The 20,584-nt window shown below is 52.4% G+C and overlaps 1 protein-coding gene across 9 annotated transcripts in view; it reads left to right on the forward strand.

The window, feature by feature from the left end:
• Positions 1-45: 45 nt before the first annotated feature.
• The window catches only part of VASH2 (vasohibin 2), a 41,225-nt gene continuing 20,686 nt past the window's right edge, over positions 46-20,584 (forward strand). For 3 of the 9 annotated variants that reach the window (XR_014780466.1, XM_084788629.1, XM_084788634.1), the window contains exons 1-5: positions 46-197; positions 952-1,181; positions 9,837-9,925; positions 14,027-14,083; positions 14,841-14,915. Coding sequence is in view for 8 of the 9 variants with exons in the window: in XM_084788629.1 (XP_084644755.1) it covers positions 128-197; positions 952-1,181; positions 9,837-9,925; positions 14,027-14,083; positions 14,841-14,915 (521 nt within the window). In the remaining variant the exon portion in view is untranslated. Of the gene's footprint in view, positions 198-236; positions 441-466; positions 628-756; positions 1,182-9,836; positions 9,926-14,026; positions 14,084-14,840; positions 14,916-20,584 lie in introns of those variants that run through there. The other 6 variants (XM_084788630.1, XM_084788635.1, XM_084788631.1 and 3 more) reach the window with 5 other exon arrangements.

The following is a 20,584-nucleotide window of genomic DNA, read 5'->3' on the forward strand; positions in this document are numbered from 1 at the left end:
CAGCTCTGGGTTGTAGAGTTCCAAGCCCGGGACCCGCCCCTCTTTGTTGCGGTGTCCAATGGACGCATCCGGAACATCGGCGGCTGCCCGGGTGACTTGGTTATATGTCACAGAATAACATTCGAGAATGGGACATGGAATGAGGCAATGGTCGCCGCAGTTCCAGCAACCCTCTGCAGCAATGAGGCCAGCTCGAGGTGGGTCCTCGTGCCTCGTGCGCTCCCGGGTCGCCCGCAACTGCCACTCCGGGGGCCCGCGCGAGACCCGCGGAAAGGGGGCGGCGCTGCGCTTGCCCGGGAACCTTGGCTGGAGCCGCCCGTCGCGCGCCAGGGTTCGGGGGGCTTCCGGGAAGACGCCAGGCCTCCTTAGCTAGCGGAGGCTGTTGCGGCGCCCTCACGCCGGCCCCTGGCGCTCACGTGTCGGTTTGCTCTGAGTCGTTGGTAATCCACCACATCTGGGGACCCAGGGATGCGTGAAGCTGGAGGGGCCCTCGTGTCTTCTTGCTACACAGCTGTCTTGCTTCTTCCTACCCCGTCCCCTCCTCACCCCGCGCTCCTTGCATGCCTCCCCATCCCCGAGTGCAGCTGGGTGTGAGGCTTCGTGGCGCCTTTCCAGCCGCCTTGCTAGGTAATCCGCGGGACTGGAGGCTCACGTTAATCCTGAGAGGGTGGGTCTGGGTCAGCGAGGCAGGGGTGGGGTGGGCGGGACCCCGGGACCCCCCTTCCCCGCCCTCATGCCTGTCTTACCGAGCCGCAGTGCCTGCTGTTTCCACTGCTCTCAGGCCCGGCCGGTGAGCGGGGTTCCCTTCTCGCGTCCTGCGGCCGCAAGAGATGAAGGCCACCCCCGCGGGGTTCTGATCTCCCGAGTGCCCACGCGTCCACGCCCCCCGCCGCGCGCCCCTCACCATGACCGGTTCCGCCGCCGACACTCACCGCTGCCCCCACCCCAAAGGCGCCAAAGGCACTCGGTCCCGGAGCAGCCACGCGAGGCCAGTGAGCCTCGCCACCAGCGGGGGCTCGGAGGAGGAGGACAAAGACGGTGGGGTGCTGTTCCACGTGAACAAGAGCGGCTTCCCGATCGACAGCCACACCTGGGAGCGGATGTGGCTGCATGTTGCTAAGGTCCACCCCAAAGGGGGAGAGATGGTGGGCTCCATCAGAAACGCTACCTTCCTGGCTAAGGTCAGTGGCTTGGCTGGACTTGGTTGTTGAGGGCCGGATGGGCGGGATGGGGCCCGGCTCAGCCAGGGCAGAGATGGGAGAAGAGACCTCATGTCCGGCTACTGTACAGTACTGTCTCCCAGTTCTGCTGCCAGGAGGGGCAGGCAGGGGGCTTTCTGCCTTGGCTCTGTAAGGTTGGGCTGAGCCAAAATCCATTATGTACTCAGCTCCTGTAACATCTTCATCAATAGCTAATGTCACCAGGTCAACAGCAGCCACTCCAAGAAAGCATGTAACCCCAGGGTCCACCTGTCCTCCGTGCAGTGTTTCACCCCTACCCACCTCTCCATCCTCCCCACCCTACACCCCCACCCTCTAGCAAATGATTTATGAGGGGTGAGTGAATTTGTAATCAACCAGCCAGACTTCTCAGCGTGAGTCATTTCTAGTCGTCGTCGTTGTCTTCTTCTTCTTCTTCTTCTTCTTCTTCTTCTTCTTCTTCTTCTTCCTCCTCCTCCTCCTCCTCCTCCTCCTCCTCCTCCTCCTCCTCTTCCTCCTCCCTTCTCTCTCTCTCTCTCTTTTTTAATGACAGTGACTTTTACCTCTGAAACTTACAGAGAACAGAGAAGTGTCTCTTAGCAGCTTATCTGGGGCCAAGGGGAGAAAAGGGAAGCGATTGGTTGTGACTTAAAGGGACTTTTCAGGACACAGGATGAATTAGTCAGTCTCCCAGGTGAAGGAAGAGACCAAGTGAAGCTCTCTTTTTACCCTGGAGAACAGCCAGTGAGCAGGCCAAGGATATGGTCGCAAAGAAGATGTCCCCTAGTGGGAGTGTCCTGTTATATAAAATAGCAAACTGCAGGCTGGGCGAAACCCTGGTGTGCCACCGAGGTGATGGCTTCCCTCGGCCTTGGGGCCCTGTTTGCTGAGAAGATGCAGGAGTCGCATACCTCAGAGTCATGCAGCAGTCATTCCCAGCCTGGCAACAGCTGAGCATGCAAGTCTGCAGGCCAGAAGGCTGTGTGTGCCCTTGGGGAAGTGGAGGAGGCTCTCTCTGCTTCCTGCTCCATTGTGTTTTATTACTCTGCTAGGCAGGGAATTTATTCCGTCCCAATAGATTGTCTGCACTAGAAGCTCGCCTGCCGGAGCGTCTGCTGTAATGATCCCTGATCATAAACGTAGGCAGCAGTGGTGTGGACCTCAGCAGCTCTCTCTGCTTTCTGTGACTCACCAGAGTCCTTAACCATGCAAGAGATGGACAGACGGGGCGGAGACTGGACGAACTATCCTGGCTGGCTTTCTAATTCCTTCCTCATTGCACCTTCAGCCTTACCCCAGCTCAGTGGGCAGAAGTCCTTTCTATGTGACAAGCATTGAGTCTGAGTATTGGTGAAGCTGTCTCTCACTCACATCATCCTGAGAGGGAGGCAGGGGAGTGAGCTAAGGCGGCATGAGCCAGTGGGACCCTTCCTCTACCTTTTGTCGCCTCCTTTTGCTTCCTTTCTCCTCTTCGCTCCTCCCCTTTCCTTCTTTTCCTTTTCCTCCTCTTCCTTTCCCTTTTCCTCTTCCTCCTCTTCCCCACACCAGTCTGGTCTCTCTAGGACTGGCTGGTGTGCCACAGGTGGTCCCCTACACAAACACACACGAGATGCAGGGTTCTAAGTGTTGACTTCGACGACACAGTTTAGAACAGAGGCTTCCACCTCCCCAGACTCACACTTGATGCTTCCAGGATTGTAGCTGAATGCTTCCTTGTTATAAACGGATGCTCCAGTGAAGCATGGTGGTGAGAGCCTGTAGTCTCAGCACTCACGAGGGAGAGGCAAGAGGATTATAAACTCAAGGCCATCTTGGGCCCCATAGTGAGTTCAAGGCCAGCCTAGAACAAGTAGTGAGAGACAGTTTCAAAAAAGCAAAAAAAGAGAACATTTCCTTTTCTTACATGTATCTTAAATGTATCATGTTGTAGTTTCATTGTAACCAAGAGCCTCTTGACAGCTGCTGATAAACCAGGACTGCCCAGGCCAGGCAGTTGGCTGCTTTAGATTTTGTTGTTGTCACTTTAAAGATGTATTTATTTTTATGTATATGAGAGGTCTATCTGCATGTGCACGTACATGCCAAAAGAGGGCATCAGATCACATGTGGTTGCTAGGAATTGAACTCAGGACCTCTGGAAGAACAGATTGTGCTCTGTTCTCTCCAGCCCCTTGTTTTGTTTGTTTGGGTTTTTGTTTTTGTTTTTTTGTTTTTTTGTTTGTTTGTTTGTTTGTTTTTGAGACAAGGTTTCTCTGTGTAGCCTTGGCTGTCCTGGACTTGCTTTGTAGACCAGGCTGGCCTTGAACTCACAGTGATCCACCTGCCTCTGCCTCCCGAGCCCTGGGATTAAAGGCGTGTATCACCACGCCTGGCAGTTTGTTTGGTTTTTGAGTCAGGGTCTCACTCTGAATCCTTGGTCATCACGAACTGGCTATTTAAACCAGACTGGCCTCCAAACTCACAGCTATTTGCCTCTTTCCCTCCTGCCGGCCCTTTTTATTTATTTAACTTGTGAAGACTTATTTTATGGGCACAGGTGTTTTGTCGGAATGTGTGTATGCCTGTGCACCAGGTACATGATACCTACAAAGGCCAGAAGGTGTTGGGGCCCCCAGAACTGGAGTTGCAGCTGCGAGTCACCGCGTGGGTACTGGCAATCGAACCCAGTCCTATGTAAGAGCAGCCAGTGCTCACCACTCAGCCATCTCTAAAGCTCCCTCCCCAGTCTCTGACAGGGTCTTGGCTCTCAAACTTTGCTCTTCCTGCCGTGGCATTCTTAATTCTGTGCTTATGGCATATCTCACCATCCCCTGGTGATGGCTTGGTTTTTAGACTTGAACCAGACTAAGATTTCTTTTTCCTACCTTGCATATTTGCTTTTTGTTTGGTTTTGGAGAGGTTCTTGTACAGCCTAAGGCAGTCTTAAGTTCACTTTGTTGAGGCTGGCCCTTGCCTCACAGACCTCTTGCCTTCACCTTCCAAGTGAGGACTGAATCTTAGCGGTCGGCTCGCCATCCCTAACGCCCTCATGGCACCTCCTGGCCTCCACATCCCTGAAAGCATGGCTCTTGCTCAAGCACAGGCACGGAGGTCTCAAGCTGCCCTGTCAGAGGCCGCTCTTCACTGACTCCAAGGCTTGGCAGTCTCTCAGCACAGAGTCATTCTCCTTTAGCCAAGGCAACTCATGCTGTGAGGAATTCGCACCAAAGGTAGGAGGTGGGACAGAGGTGAAGATGGATTGGTGAATTCGGGCAAGACAGTATCTGGAGCGAGTATCCCAGGACCTGTGAGGAGGCATGGATGATGTGTCTGTGGACTCCGGGATGGTCTGTTAGGGACTATAGTAAGTTTTTGCTGAAGGCCTGAGTGTCTGCTTGGAGCACGGTGGGAGAGGATGGGGGGGGGTCGGTATCACTTGAGATCCCCTCTCCAAATTGTAACCTCATTCTTCTTCACTTGTGGTTGCTGAGCTCAAGTGAGCACCTGACTAGGTCTTTTGCTGGGATAATTTAAGAAAAAGATTGAGTCACTGGGGTTACACCGGCTGGGCAGAGAGTGGCAGGTGCAGGAGGAGCAGCTGGCCCTTCTGGGTCTACTTTAGTTCAGAGGCGGGACACCAGGGCTGCTCAGCAGCAAACACCACTTGGTTTCTTGCAACCCCCCCCCCCCCCGCCCGTGTGTGTGTGTGTGTGTGTGTGTGTGAGAGAGAGATTTTCACGGTGACTCCAAATTTGGAAAGACTTCGCATTGGAGGGCTGAGATCTGCCTGTGGGAAGTGTCAGCAGGGAGCAGAGACTCCGACAGACTCTGCCCTGCACCCTGTGCTCTCAAGTCTCACCCTCCCTTCTGCATCCTGGATTCAGAACGGCCCCTCTGGTCTGTCGACCTTCCCAAGGTGTGGCTCCAGGGCCTCTGGCCCAGGCCACAGGCCCTCTGATGTCTAAGCTGGGGTCATGACTGTTCGGTGCTATGCCGCCTCCCCGGGTTTCCAGCAGGTCCTTTTTCCTGCTGCCTGTGCAGTAAAAGAAATGCTTTGGTTCTCCTTGTTCTTGACCAAGGTTGCTCGTGCTGGGGCCTCTTGCTGCCTCCCTGGCTCCAGGCCTGGCCTCCTCTTCCCTCATGGCCGTGCCAGTTGCTTATCAGTGCCATCCTCCATCCTGCCTTCTGTCAGCTCTCTTGTTTGGCAGGAGGTGGCAGACAAGCCGCCAGACTCCTGCCTGTGGCTCTCCTTCCCTGCCCTCCCCACACCCTCTTTTTCCAAATCCTTTAAACTTGCCTGCGCCTCCTCACCAACACTGGGATGTGCCTTCCAGAGTGGGCGACTAACAAGAAGCCATTTTCGCAGGGCTTTAGTTTGTGTTTGTTAGTGAACTCAGTCTTTTCCAGAGAGTCATTATCTGCATTTCTCCTTTAGCAAACCACTTATTGTGACTTTGCTTATTGTGGTTAAAATACATGATACATGACCTACTTTTCGGCCATTTTGAGTGTATGGTGGCTGTTTGGGCCCTGAATGTTCCGGAAGGCCTAGCCCCAGCCTATTAATGCTCTTCGACACCTATAGGAAGGACTTAGGACACTGGGCAGTGTGCCCTAGAATCAGAACTCTGGTCCCTTTTCCCCACGCATTTCTTGGATTCCATGATGTGAACAGAAGACCTCTCCCACATGGATTCCATAATGTGCTGCACGGCTAAAGCCATATGTACAAGTGACCTGTGAGCTGAGACCTCAGGAACTGAGACACTATAAACCTTTGTTCTATAAGCTGATTGTCTCAGGAACTTTGTCACAGATATGGGAAAGGACTTGCACATGGTTAACTTCCATCACCACCATCAATCTCCAAAACTCACTTTCCTCCTCTGAAACATACACACAAAATACCAAGTGCCTGGTGCTCACTCCTTCCCCCTCCTGGTGCTCACTCCCTCCCCCTCCTGGTGCTCACTCCCTCCCCTGCCTGGTGCTCACTCCCCTGCCTGGTGCTCACTCCCTCCCCTGCCTGGTGCTCACTCCCCTGCCAGGTGCTCCCTCCCTCCCCCACCTGGTTCTCACTCCCCTGCCTGGTGCTCACTCCCCTGCCTGGTGCTCCCTCCCTCCCCCACCTGGTTCTCACTCCCCTGCCTGGTGCTCCCTCCCTCCCCTGCCTGGTGCTCACTCCTTCCCCTGCCTGGTCCTCCCTCCCCTGCCCTGCCTGGTGCTTACTCCCTGCCCTGCCTGGTGCTCTCTCCCCTGCCTGGTGCTCACTCCCCTGCCTGGTGCTCACTCCCTGCCCTGCCTGGTGCTCACTCCCCTGGCATATTCTCCACTTTATGAATCTGACCACTTTAGGAAGTTTATGCATGAATATAGTATTTGTCTTTAGAATTGTTTTTATATTTGTGTGTGTGTGTGTGTGTGTGTGTGTGTGTGTGTGTGTGTGTGTGTATGTGCACATGCATACCAAGACACACATGTGGAGGTCAGACAGGTGTTGGTCACCTCCCACCATATGGGTTCTTGGGTGGGGACTGAACTCAGTTTGGTGGCAAAGGGTTCCTGTTGAGCTGTCTCCCTGGCCCAGTATTGGCTGTTTTGAGGTTGGCTTTGTTAGCATACTGCCCCTAGTCTGCCTAGCAACCTATGACATTATTACCTGGCTGCCGCTAGGCATGGCTCTACCCAGGATTATAAAAAGGGCAAGCCCACCTTGTCTCTCCCTCTTGCCCCTCTCTTACCTCCCTCTCTCTCTCTAGTTCTTTTCTCCTTTCTTGGTGTCTCTGTATTTCTTTCCCCCCCCCTGGGGTACCCCTCCCTATAATAAACTTCTCCATATCATATCTGTTGCCTGGCATCTTATTTTTCAAGCATTACAGGCTTACTTCAGGATCCCCCCACATTTCAATGTGTCCCCAATATGTGCCTGCTTTTGAAAGCTGACTAGCATTGCTCTGTGTCAGGACGGAGTTTTGTGTATTCAGTCTACCCGTTCGCAGGCACTGAGCTGGCCCCCACTTTTCCACAGAGGCCTAATGAGGTTTCTTACCACTGTTTATGAGGACTCCAGCCACCTCCTCGTCACACGTGCTGTACTTGAAGGTGGAGTGGATGCTCTTACCTCCTATTGTGTGGGAAGACATGCTCAGGAGGCTGAACCTCGGGGCCCCTGCTGATTGCCAGCCTTTCTAGTCCAGCTCCTGGGAGAACGGTACTGAGGGATCATGGTACAGCCTACACCTATGCTCTGTATGCAGCCTCCGCCCTGCGACCTTTCATATAGCAGGCCATGTCTTCCTCATAGCAGCAGGAGAGGCAGTATTATTTTATTTGGATGCAAGTGGAGGCTCTAAGGGTCCTGTCATGTGACAAGGGACCCAGCTAGTAGGAGACAGAGCTGGGATGTGAACCATTGTATGTCTCATCTGTCACCTCAGGGGCCCCTCTGGCTTGCACTGCAGTTTCAGCAGGAACATTGGCTGCCTAAGGTGCTATTCCAAATTGCCCCAGGCTGAGCCCCAGCTAGCTTGCCTGACACCAGGGCGAATTGCAGCTGGTGATGTCTTCCACTGAGCAGCTTGGCTCTCCCTACCACAGCCCTGCTCCAGCCCCGAACACTTACATTTGTCCTCCTACATGGAGGCAAATGTGACCACGGGCAGCTGAGGTAACTGCAGCTGTTTTCCTAAATCCCTTGGGCGCCACTGGGTGCTATTCTGAGGCCCAGCTGCCTTCTGAGTCCTGCTATGGGCTCTCTGGGGTGGAGGGGGCTGGGAATAAGTCGATGGTCAGCTCCCGAAGTGGACTCTAAGCTCTCGCGTCTGCAATGGACTTTCCCCTCCTCCTTCCCCGCCCCCATGCTTCCCACTCTGTACCTGGACCTGAGCTTACAACATGGAGGTGTTAGGGAGGGTCTTCAGCCTGTGTTCTCACTTCTCTTTGAAGCCTCTGGTTGCTTCTTACGTATGTTCAGTAGACATGTGGGTGTTACTGCGAAAAAACAAGGAAGTCTCGACAGTTGCTAGTGTTTGGATAGAGAACTCATGTGTGAGTTTGTGTGAAACTGTTTATGTGGGAGTGTGTGTGTGTATATGTGTGTGTGTGTGAGGGGGGGGGAGGGAGGGAGGGAGGGAGAGAGAGAAGAAAGAGGAGAGGAGAGAGAGGGTTCAGGTTGGGACCTTGTTCCCTCCATAGTGACTCCCAGACAGGGAATTTGAGTTGAGGTGTTAGAAAATGTAGTTTGCAGAACAGTCGGGCCTGTGTGTGTGCCCACACAGCCATGCTCACACACACGGCGCCTTGATTTGGATGTACCAAGTGTGACAGCTTCCCTTCCAGCTGAAGGGACAGTTTCTGTGAATTTAGAATTCCTCAAAGCGAAGGCTGAGTGGAGGCGCCCAGAGGAAACTGTCAGCAGAGAAACTTTGCAGTAAATGCAGCCAATGACGAACAAATGGGCAAGGAGCCTGCCACCATGTGCCCAGAGCACCATGCCCATCTCTCACTGTGCACGGAGCTCATGCCTGGACAGCCTGCCACCCTGTGCCCAGAGCACCACGCCCATCTCTCACTGTGCACGGAGCCCATGCCTGGACAGCCTGCCACCCTGTGCCCAGAGCACCACGCCCATCTCTCACTGTGCACGGAGCCCATGCCTGGACAGCCTGCCACCCTGTGCCCAGAGCACCACGCCCATCTCTCACTGTGCACGGAGCTCATGCCAAGGTGGTGTTTGGCTGTGATGCCCTGCCGGGCTGTGCCCAGGTCTCTTTACTAGCTGCTTTTCCTCCCATCTGCAAAGCTGGCCTTGTTTCTCCAAGGATGACACTCGTCTTTCACTCTTTCTGCTTCTTTTGAAGAAGCTAATGCCTCTCTCAAACCTTCACTCAGAGGGACCAAGTTTCTTTGTCATCGACGACATAGCCCACCACAAACATGGAGAAGATGAGAAGTTAGTGTGTGTGTGTGTAGTGTGTATGGGGGGGAGGTGTTAACAAACTTAGTGTGTTCCTGGCTGACTGGTGTTTGGTGTCTCGAGGATGGTTAGGCTGAGTGCTAACTATAGGCACTTGGGGGACTTAGCTGGGCTGCCAGGAGGGTGGAGCAAGAAGGCTCAAGAGGCAGGGGCATAGCACTTACCTGGGGAGAGTCGAGGCAAGAGGAGGGAAGCGGTTGGCATGTGAAGTGTGTGGTATTGAGAAGCGGTGGCCATGACCTGGGTACCATTCTGCCGCAGTCCTTTATCTGGGATGCTATTTGCCTCCTTTGTGTCCTGTGTTAAGGATGCTCCAGAGGGGAGCACATATAACAGGATCACTATTAGCCAGGCTGCAGATTGGACCGAGGCCAGTTTCAGTGGGAGACTCTGGAGGACGTGGTCCCTGGCCTCAGGAAAGCAGTTATGTCTGCACAGAGAAGGCAAACCATGTTACACGTGATGTCAGGAAGGGCCACAGGGAACCATGGTCCAGAGTGGAGTATATTTGGAGAAGAGATGGCGTGGGGGGAGGCGCCATGGCAACAGGTGACTGTACCAAGTATGTGGCTGCTCCCAGGAATGGCTCTCACTTGATTTCAGCCCCATTCCTGTTGCTGGAGCTGTGCCAAAGCAGTCCCTCAATAACAGGAAACCCCCCCCCTCTCTCTGTCTCTCTGTAGCCTTCAATTCCCCAGGTCCCAAACTACAGGCTGTCCATGACGATCCCAGACTGGCTCCAGGCCATCCAGAGCTACATGAAGATGCTACAGTATCCTTCCAGAGGGGGTGGCGGGGCTCCTCAGCCAAGGAGTGCTGTGGTGATGGCAAACTTGGTGTCGTGTCTGTTGCTAGCTGGCCGGCCAGAGGTCTCTAAGGTTGGTGAGGACAGGTGTTGGAAGGACCCCCTTGGGTGACCAGAACAACCAGGGCTTGTCCCTCAAGCAGAGGTGAAGTTGGTCTACCTCGAGGCTCGTGGCTTCTCTCTCTCCCTCTTCCCTGCCCTTTCTTTTCGTTCTACTTCTTGTCCCTTTTCCCTTCTTTTTCCACACGATTAGCTTGTTTTCTCCTCCCCTCCTGGCCTCCCTCTTCCTCCCTCTCTCACATGTTCCCCACCCCCACACACCTGGGTTTTTTTTTGTTTGTTTGTTTGTTTTGTTTTTGTTTTTGTTTTTCCTCTCACGTGTTTTAACTCATCCCTGGCCTCCCCTGATACCAAGAGACTCATCTGTCTTTGCCTCTGGTTCCCCACAGCCCGCATAGGTGACTCGGCCCCAGCTGTGTGTGCAGGGTTTGAGGGGCTCCGCGGTGGGCCTTCTGCCTCAGCTTGAACAGAAAGCCACTGAGGAGCCCAAGGGTTTGGTGCAGGCATGTTTTTGGTCTCCTTGGCGCCCTCGGCTTCCTTTCAGTCTAGGTTAGTTCAGTTCTGCAGGTTCCTCAGAAACAGCATCGTGGGGACAAAGGAGCAGAGGTGCTGGTGTGTCAGATGGGGAGCCCCCAGTGTGCTGCTCGGGAGGTGTACTTGGGTTGACTTGTGCGGAGCTGCGCAGGCTTGTTGGCTGGCCTTCTGCTTGCTCCTCCTCAGCCCTGAGTCTCCCCCCATCCTCTGCTGCAGGCAAGAACCGTCTGTCTCCCGAAGGACCGGGTGACAGCACCTTCCTAGGGCTGCACAGCACCCTGGAGAATAGCATCTGCTCTGTTCATTAAGATGGATGACTGATTAGCTTCTCAGCTTTTGCCTCATAGCCCCCTCTCCTATGTGGCATCTTCCCATGGAGTCCTGGCTGCCTCCTTAGGAGATGGTAGCTCCTTCCACAGGCACCGTCAAAGTTATTGGGAATTTCTGTTTGTCTCCAAACCGAGATGCCCACATGGATTGTTGGTGGCGGTTGAGGGCCACAAACACCTTCCCAAACAGACCCAGGCACCAAGAGCTGACCTTCCTTCCATTGTCACTTACTCTTCACTGAACATCCCAGGTGACCGGAAGCTAGAACAGTGCTCCCCTCTGTCTAGGACGAGGCCTTCCCAAGGAGAACGAGGCTGGCTGGGCTCCATCACTAGGCACACATGCGCGTGTATTTTGCATATCATTTTTCTCACGCTGATGATGTAAAACCTGCCTCATAGATTCAACTCGGTCCTCCCCGTTGCTCTTGAGGGACCCTCTTCTAATTTCTCCTCTGGCCCATTAACTAAGGCTGTTAGACCTGATTGCTGGCTGCAGAGTAGGCAGGAGAAAGCACGGGGGGGGGGGGGGGGGGGGACGGGACAAGGGGCCAGGCCCTGAGGTCTTTGAGGCCGTCATCAGTGGAGGTCTTACTTCTGACCTGGTGTCTTAGTTCCTTGGGGTGCCTGGACACAGACGCCAGCATGTGGGGAGGCGATTAGGGGCCCTTGCTTATGATAGGTGCACTCAGCTGATGCATCTAATCTGCCTTCCCCCGGAACAGAGTGTGAGTAGCAGTATCCAGAAAGGGGGCCTGTGGCTTTCCTTGGTGTGGAAAGCCTGCCCAGGAGCACTCGAGAGAAACTTCCAGAAGGTCAGCTATTAGCCACAGGGAGCATAGAGAAGATGGCCAGAAAACTTCTCATTACTTAATTATGGGCTAATATTACTTTGTAGAAACTGAATCCTACTTTAAATATACTGGGAACCCTACCGTTTGATCAAGATCTCTGATAAAATAAAAAAAGCACCACACTAAGAGCTCCTTGGTTGGTGGGTTTTCTTTTGGCACTAAGATTAAAACAAAAAACAAAAGATACCACCCCACTTTTTATTAGTTCTTTGTGAATTTCACATCACGTACCCCAATCCCGTTCATCTCCCCCCCTCGCCTCATACCCGCCCCCCACTCTTGCAACCTCACTTCCACAGAGGAAAAAAATCTTGTTGTGGAAGCTGTAGTGTGTCACAGTACACTGGGATTTTTCAGCATCTTATTTCAGAAATGCTGAGCTAAGTGTTATGGACGTGGCCCAGGCTAGCCCCTCCTAGCCTGTGCTTGTTCACATCACCCCTGGCTCTGACTGTGTTGTTTTCAGTCCAGCCTCAGCGACAGGCGGACATCATGAGCCTGTGGCCTTACCTGGAACCGGCTCTTCATCTGTGCCCTTCAGCTGCGGGGACCTCGTTCCTCTCTGGGCAGTGTGAGGTGTGCTGCCATCCTCAAAGCTGCTTGCCTCACTGGGACACATAGTGAGTGAGTCCTGTGCACCCGACTGGTCATAGCAGCTCCAGGCAAGCAAAGCCATTGTCATCAGCATCCTCCCCACCCCCACTCTCTTCACAAATAGGACTTAGTTGAGGCAAAAGAGTAAAGCATAGAAGCTCAAAAGCATGGCATGAGTGGTCTCCAGTGGCGCAGATTTGCGGGTTCCAGAGAACTGGGCGGTCAGTCAGAAGCACAGTGTGCACGGTGATGCCATCTGCTTAGATTAGTGACATCGTGCTGATCCAGACATGAAATAAGCAACATTTTCTTAAGTTCTATCTACTGTTGAAAATCTTACTGCCATTCATCCACCTTTCCATCTTTTCTTCCATGCATCGATACATTGGTCAGCGCATTCATCAACACACACACACCACACACATAACATGTACATACATACACACATAACATACATACGTACACACATACATGCACACATACAATACATATACACACACATACATACATGCACACACACATCACATACATATATTTACACACATATACATACACACATACATATATACACACATACATGCACACACACACAACACACATACATGCACACATATCACATACATATATACACACATATATACACACATACATACATGTACACATACACACACAACACACATACATGCACACACATCACATACATGCACACATCACATACATATATACACACATATACATACACACATACATATATACACACATACATACATGCACACATACACACACACATACATGCACACACATCACATACATATATACACACATATACATACATATATACGTACATACATGCACACATACACACACAACACACATACATGCACACGCATATATCACATACATATATACACACATATACATACACACATACATATATACACACATACATACATGCACACATACACACACAACACACATGCATGCACACACATACATCACATACATATATATACACACATACATATATACACACATACATACATGCACACATACATCACATACATATATATACACACATATACATACATGCACACATACATACATGCACACATACATACACATACACATACATACATACATACAGCCATCATTTTGTCCATCCACCCATCTATCCACGTACTATTCACTCATTTACTTTTCTCCCATCATCCACCTATCAACCTATCCATCCACTTTGCTTTCCCTCTATCCACCTTACCATCCGTCTGTCTGTCCATCTACCTTTTGTTCCCTACCTACCCCTCCTTTCAGTTGTTTAGCCACTGAGCTGCTCATTCACCAATTACTTCACTTACTCTCATTTGCTTAGTGCCGTGTGTGACCTGTGTGTGTTGAGCGCCCTCCAGGCTGTACGGGTGACCCCAGCTGATAAAGGGTGGTTCCAGTTCTCAGGACCTTCTAGTCTAGCACCTGACTTACGACATGTAGTCAGGGCAGACTGAAATGAAGTGTTACGGAAGTCAAGGGTGTGTGTAGGCTTCAGTTAGAAACTGCATTTCCAGGGCTGCGCAGTGGGGAGGCAGGCCAGAAGAGCAAGGACTGCTTTCTTAAGCCACTGAGAATGGAACCCGAGCGGCCCTCTGCTGGGCGGCCAGGACTTCGGAGTTTCTGTCACTTTCCCTTTACATGTTTCACAGATACAATCATACAGGGACCCAGTTCTTTGAAATCAGGAAAATGAGGCCTCTGAGCGGGTAAGTGGTGCATGACCTGTGGACCAGAGAGATTTTCTTCTACTGGTGAGCTGCCAGCACCTGGGGGAGTGGTGGTAGTGGTGCAGGTGGTGGTGCAGGTGGTGGTAGAGGTGGTGGTGGAGGAGGAGGTGGTGGTGGTGGTGGTGGTGGTGGTTGTGCAGGTGGTGGTGGAGGTGATGGTTGTGCAGGTGGTGGAGATGGTGGAGGTGGTGGAGGAGGAGGAGGTGGTGGTGGTGGTGGTGGTGGTGGTTGTGCAGGTGGTGGTGGAGGTGATGGTTGTGCAGGTGGTGGAGATGGTGGAGGTGGTGGAGGAGGAGGAGGTGGTGGTGGTGGTGGTGGTGGTTGTGCAGGTGGTGGTGGAGGTGATGGTTGTGCAGGTGGTGGAGATGGTGGAGGTGGTGGTGGAGGTGGTGGAGGTGATGGTGGTGCAGGTGGTGGAGGTGATGGTGGTGCAGGTGGTGGTGGTGGAGGTGATGGTTGTGCAGGTGGTGGTGGAGGTGGTGGTTGTGCAGGTGGTGGTGGAGGTGATGGTGGTGCAGATGGTGGTGATGATGGTGGTGCAGGTTTGAAGATCTTAGTTCTGTCAAGCACACATGTGCGTTGAGGTTTCCTGAGAAACAGCTTGTTTCCTTTCTCCCTAGACCCCTGCATGGCACCTAGTGTGGAGGCGGGGATGCTGACAGACTGATGAGCAGAGGTCTGGCCGACTGCATAGTCACACAGGGCCTGAGATGATCTGTCCTGTTCTATCCCACAGGTTGATGGAAACAGCGAAAGAGATGACCCGAGAATCCCTGCCTATCAAATGCCTTGAGGCGGTCATCCTGGGCATGTATCCTTTACGCTCCGTGTCCTCACTTTGTGGCCCTGTTCTGGAGCTAGTTGTGGCTTTGATGTCCTTGGGGGAAAATGCCAGAGTCCCCTGGTACTTCCCTTAATTTGACCAGGCTGGAGTTGAACATGATCAATGCTTGGCTCCTTGGACTAGTGTTCACCTCACTGGAATCTGTGGTGCAGTCTGCGCAGGTGTCAGGACAGGCTGTAGACTGGTAGTCACAAGGAGAGTTCAAGTTCAGAGGGACTTCAGAGAGTGCGTGTGTGGCTCTTTTTGCATTAGCCCGACACTGTCATAAGAGGGACAGTTAAATGGAGTTGAGTCAAGGCCAATAGGGCGAATGTCCAAACCCATCGCTGGGGAAACGTGAGAGCAGGCTGCACAGAAGGGCACGTGCTGGCAGCCTGTCGTGGTGGAAGCCAGTGGACCTTGGGGTATGGCCACTAGTGCTTTATCATTTTCACCACATGCTTGGCTCTTTGCCTTGAGGGGAATTTGGTCCAGAAAAGCTGTGCCGACCCTGACTAATGGTGATGGCAGCTGAACACGGCCAGAGGGAAGAGCCAGAGAAAAGCTGGGTCCTGCAGGGTCGTTTGCTGGGGGTTGGGGGGTTGGGGGGGACATGGCCACAGAAGCAGGAAGCAGATAGTCAGCCCCAAATGAAAGCTGTTGGCTTCTCCAGTGCTGTGCTAAGTGGCTTCAGAAAGCTCTGGAGCTGAAGAGTGGTCTCCTCCTGGAGCCTCTATTCAGAGTAGCTTTCTGAAAGACAGAGGACAGGCTGGAGGCAGCTGGCTGCATTTGTAGAGCGTTTGTGAGCGCTCACATGGGGGAATGGTGATACTTAGGCCATGACCTTGGCAGTGGGACAGGGTTGGATGAGGTAGTTTCCAGAGCTGCCAGGAGATCGAGTGTACAGGACGTGGAAGCCAGCCAGACACCGGAGTTGACAGGGAGTCAACCAATGCAGGCTTCCTACCAGGCCACGGACTGAGAAGGTGAGCTCGAAGAATCAAGAGTGACAGGACAGTGACATACTTTGGCGCAGACCTGCACTGGGACAGAAGCAGCGAGGGCTGAGGTGTCCTGGCCACAGCACTGCAGATCCCTCTGTACCTGTCTCGCATGGAGATGGTCTGGAATCTGGGCTGCTCAGGATGGGATATTTAGAGAGTGCGGCTTTCAAGAGGGGCGGTCTATGCCAGGAGCACAAGTTGGGTGATGTGAGTGTTTGGGAGACAAGTTAGGAGGAGGAGAAGGTAATCAAGGATGAACCTCAAAATTTATTTTTATCTAGGTGGACACAAAGAACCCATGAAAGAGACTGTCCTCAGCTTTTTTGTTGTTGTGATTGACGCCATGACCAAAGCAACATAGGGGAGGAAAGGGTTTATTTCTGCTAATGCTTCTAGGTCTGAGTCCATCAGTGACACAAGTCAGGGCGGAAACGTGAAGGAATGCTACTTACTAGTCTGTTCTCTGGCTCATTCTCAGCTTTCTTTTCTTTTCTTTCTTTCTTTCTTTCTTTCTTTCTTTCTTTCTTTCTAGTTTTCTTTTTTTAAAGGTTTATTTATTTATTTATTATGTATACAGTATTCTGCCCGTGTATGTGCCTGCAGGCCAGAAGAGGGCACCATATCTCATTGTAGATGGTTGTGAGCCACCATGTGGGTGCTGGAAATTGAACCCTGGACCTTTGGAAGAGTACCCAGTGCTCTTAACCTCTGAGCCATCCCTCCAGCCCTCTCAGCTAGTTTTCTTAAGCAGCTCAGACCCATCTGCCTAGGGATGGTGCCACCCATAGTGGGCTGGGCCCTCCACATCAACCATCAATCAAAACAATTCCTCGCAGACATGGCCACGTGCCAGTCTGTGGCAGCAGCTCTTCAGGCAAGGTGCCCTCAGTCCAGGTGACATCGGGACAGGAAAGGAGACAGGGATCAATGCAAGAGGTGCTTCAATAAGATGGGGTGAGCATGGTCTAGTCTGTCTGTCTGGACTCCTGGACATGTATGTGCTCTTGGTTGCAGATGTACATACCAGAATATGCATGTGTGGATACAGAGTTAGCAGCTTATCATCGGATCAGATGGCTCTATCACTCTCTACCTTTGTGTGTGCAGTGTGTGTAAGCATGTGCATGTGTATGTGACGTGTGTAAGCAAGCATGTGCGTGTGTATGTAGTGTGCGGGTGGGTATGTAGTACAGCAGGAGGGTGGCAGTCAGAGGACAACCTCAGGTGTTGGTCCTCAGCTTCCACCTCATTTCACACAGGGTCTCTTTGTTGTCCATTGCTGTGTACAGCAAATTACATGGCTCATAGGCTTCCAGGGGTGTTTCTGTCGGCCACTCCACCTCCCAGTGGACCTGATGGGCTACAGGTGTGTTCTGCTGCTGCACTTGGCTTTACTCGGGTTCTTGGTATTGAAATCAGGTCCTTTGCATGGGCACTAAGCGCTTAGCCCACTGAGACACCTCCCCAGTCACTTGCCTGACTTTTTGAGACAGGGTCTCTCACTGAAACCAGAGCACCCTGGTTTGGCTGGACTGGCTGGCTCTGGCCTCTGCTCCCCAGGTCTGGGATTACTAGCACCACCACAGCTGCCTCACACGTGGCGCTGGGGGTTCAAACTCCAGTCCTTAAGCGTGCATAGCAAGTACTTCTTTTTCTTTCTTTCTTTCTTTTTTTTTTGGTTTTTCGAGACAGGGTCTCTCTGTGTTATCTTGGCTGTCCTGGACTTGCTTCATAGACCAGGCTGGCCTGGAACTCACAGTGATCCGTCTGCCTCTGCATCTCGAGTGCTGGGATTACAGGGGTGCGCCACCACACCCAGCTGCAAGTATTGAATTTTCAAGACAGGGTCTCTTGGTGTAGCCTTGGCTGTCCTGAAATTCACTCTGTAGACCAGGCTGGCATCAAACTCACAGAGATGCACCTGCCTGTGCCTCCCGAGGGCTGGGATTACAGGCATGTGCCACCTCTGCCCACTAGCACACCAAGTACTTTAGCACCTGAGCCATCTCCTCAAACCCTCTTGAACCTTTTGGTTTTTGAGGTGCTAGGGACCAAACCTTGCTCCTTGTATGTGCTAGCTGAGCTGCACCTGTGGCCCCAGACTTTCATCGAGTCTTATGTTTTCTTATGTATATACTTTACGTGTATGTTTATTGGTGGGTATTAAAGCCAGGGCTATGCACTCACTACTATGGGGCCTTTCCAAGGACAGGGAGCATTTGTGCTTCTCTGCCCTTGCAGAGCACACGGGGCTCTGCCCTGGAGTATGACTGACAGTGTGTCTGTGCCTTCGTTTGCATCTCCCTGCTCCGCATTAGGAGGGGAGACATGTTAGGGAGTTTAGCAGGAGGGCAGGCTGCGGAGCATCAGGTAGCTCAGGGCCCCACTCTTCACTAGCAGGAGTTAGTCACAGCTGCAAGCAGAGCGAGCCTCTTGCTGGGAACCATCGGCTGGGGAGGACACAAGGCCAGGCCCTTCCCTGGGTAGACAAGCTCCGCTCAGCCACTTTGGCCGCCTGCTAGGATGCTGGGTGTGTAGGCCACTGCGATCTGCGAGCATTGTCATACGTCTGAACGTTGTGTCCCTGGAGTCACCTAGAGGTAATGGGGCTTGAGAGAACAGAACCAGGACCCTGCTGGGCCGGGGCTTGCGATTTCACTTTGTTCTTACCTGTGTGACATTTCTGAGAAGAGCAACGCAGGTGGCAAGCATGGGAGCTTCTGCCTGCCGTGTTCAACTCGGGAATCAGACCCTTGGCACAGTCACGGCATTTCTGTGTCAGCGTTCTGGTGTCCTCCTTTCCCTGGGGATGGGAAGAGTGACTCAGGACACAGTCTCTCAGAGCTTCCCACTGTCCTGGGAAACACGGTTTCCTGACAGCTGGGAGGCTGGTAGGTTTTGCTGACTTCTGGTCACCTCTCCTTTGCTATCTAATGTGTGTGTGGTGGATCCAGGGGATAACTTTAGGTGTGGTTCCTCAGGCACTATCTATCTATCTATCTGTCTGTCTGTCTGTCTGTCTGTCTGTCTGTCTGTCTATCTGTCTGTCTGTCTGTCTGTCTGTCTATCTATCTGTCTGTCTGTCTGTCTGTCTGTCTGTCTATCTGTCTGTCTATCTGTCTGTCTGTCTGTCTGTCTGTCTGTCTGTCTGTCTATCTATCTATCTATCTATCTATCTATCTATCTATCTATCTATCTTCCCTCTCTAAGTCTCTATCATCTATTTGTATCTATCTAATCAATCCATCTCTATCATTATTGTCTATTTATCTACCATCTGCCTATCATCATTATCTGTCTGTCTGTCTGTCTATTCATCTATCATTTTAAGGCTGGATCTCCCACTGGCCCAGAACTCACCAAGTAAGCTAAGCTGGCTGGCCTGTGAGCCCCAGGGAGCTGCCTGTTTCTCCTTTCCCAGCCTGGAATCACAAACCCAGGTCCCGGGTATTGAACAAGGCAAGCGCTTTATAGAGTAAGCTGCCTCCCCAGCCTGTGGCTTATGTCTTCTCCCTCCAGCCTGAACTGCAGAGTCCCTTCCTGGACAGCCACTTTGCAGCCTGCTAACCAGTGTGCGCGCACACGTTCCCGTGCACTCCAGACACATGGATCTTAGAGTTATTTTTGAATTATGGCAAGGGTTTTGGAGGAACAGCCTTGGCCGCCTTGCCGGGAGGATTGTGCTGCTGTGGTCAAGATCCCAGGTGCACGGGGAGAAACACAGTTGCCCTGGGAGCAAAGCTAAAAGCTACTACTGCTTGCCACAAGCGAGCAACCTCGGTCGGCTTGTTTTGCGGCATGCTTTTAAGAGTGCCTTAATTGCTTTGAGGAAGAGTCTAGCTAGGTATTCCAGCCTGGCCTTGAGCTTCCTCCAGCCTCCTAGCTGCCTGTGCCTGGGCATCAGTTCATCTTTTTTCTGGCGGTACTGAGGATTGAACTCAGGGCCTCTGTGCTTGCGAGGCAAGTGCTTTCGCGCTCAGCTGCAGCCCGCTGTATCGCTGTATCACGCAGCTTCCTAGTACACTGCGCTGGGTGAAAGCCGTTTGACGGTCGCTGTCGCAGCTACTCTCTCTTGCTGTGCTAAGCCATTCTGACCAAGGCAACGTATGGAAGAAAGTGTTTGGGGCTCCCCGTTTCAGAGCGTGAGCCCACAGCCTTGGCTGGGTGCATGGCAACAGGAAGGCAAGGCTCTGCAGCACTGGATGACTGAATTCTCAAAGCCCACCCCCAGAGACTGCTCTAACAAGACCACACCTACTAACCCTTCTCCAACAGACCTTTGCATCCCTGAGCCTGTGGGTGCTGCTCTTATTCAAACCAACACAGCATCTCATACCTGGCATGTGTTAAGGACAGGGTCTCACTGAATAGCTCTGGCTGGCCTCAAACTCACAGAGATCTGTCTGTCCCTGCCTCTTAAGAGTTGGAGTTAAAGCTGTGCGCCACCATACTTGGCTCCTGTGTTCAGTCATTATGGCTTCAGGATATATTCTTCAAAAATGGTCAGGGCCTCCTGGTGGTCTGATAAGGACATTGAAATGACATAGAGGATCAGTGAGCAGGGGCCAAGTCACATCCAGGACTTTGCTCAGGGATCTAGACAGTTCAAAGGATTGAGATGTGGAAATCTAAAATCTCTGAAGTGGAAGACTG

The sequence above is a fragment of the Acomys minous genome, assembly GCF_964271855.1.
Source record: "Acomys minous genome assembly, chromosome: 1".
Lineage (NCBI taxonomy): Eukaryota > Metazoa > Chordata > Mammalia > Rodentia > Muridae > Acomys > Acomys minous.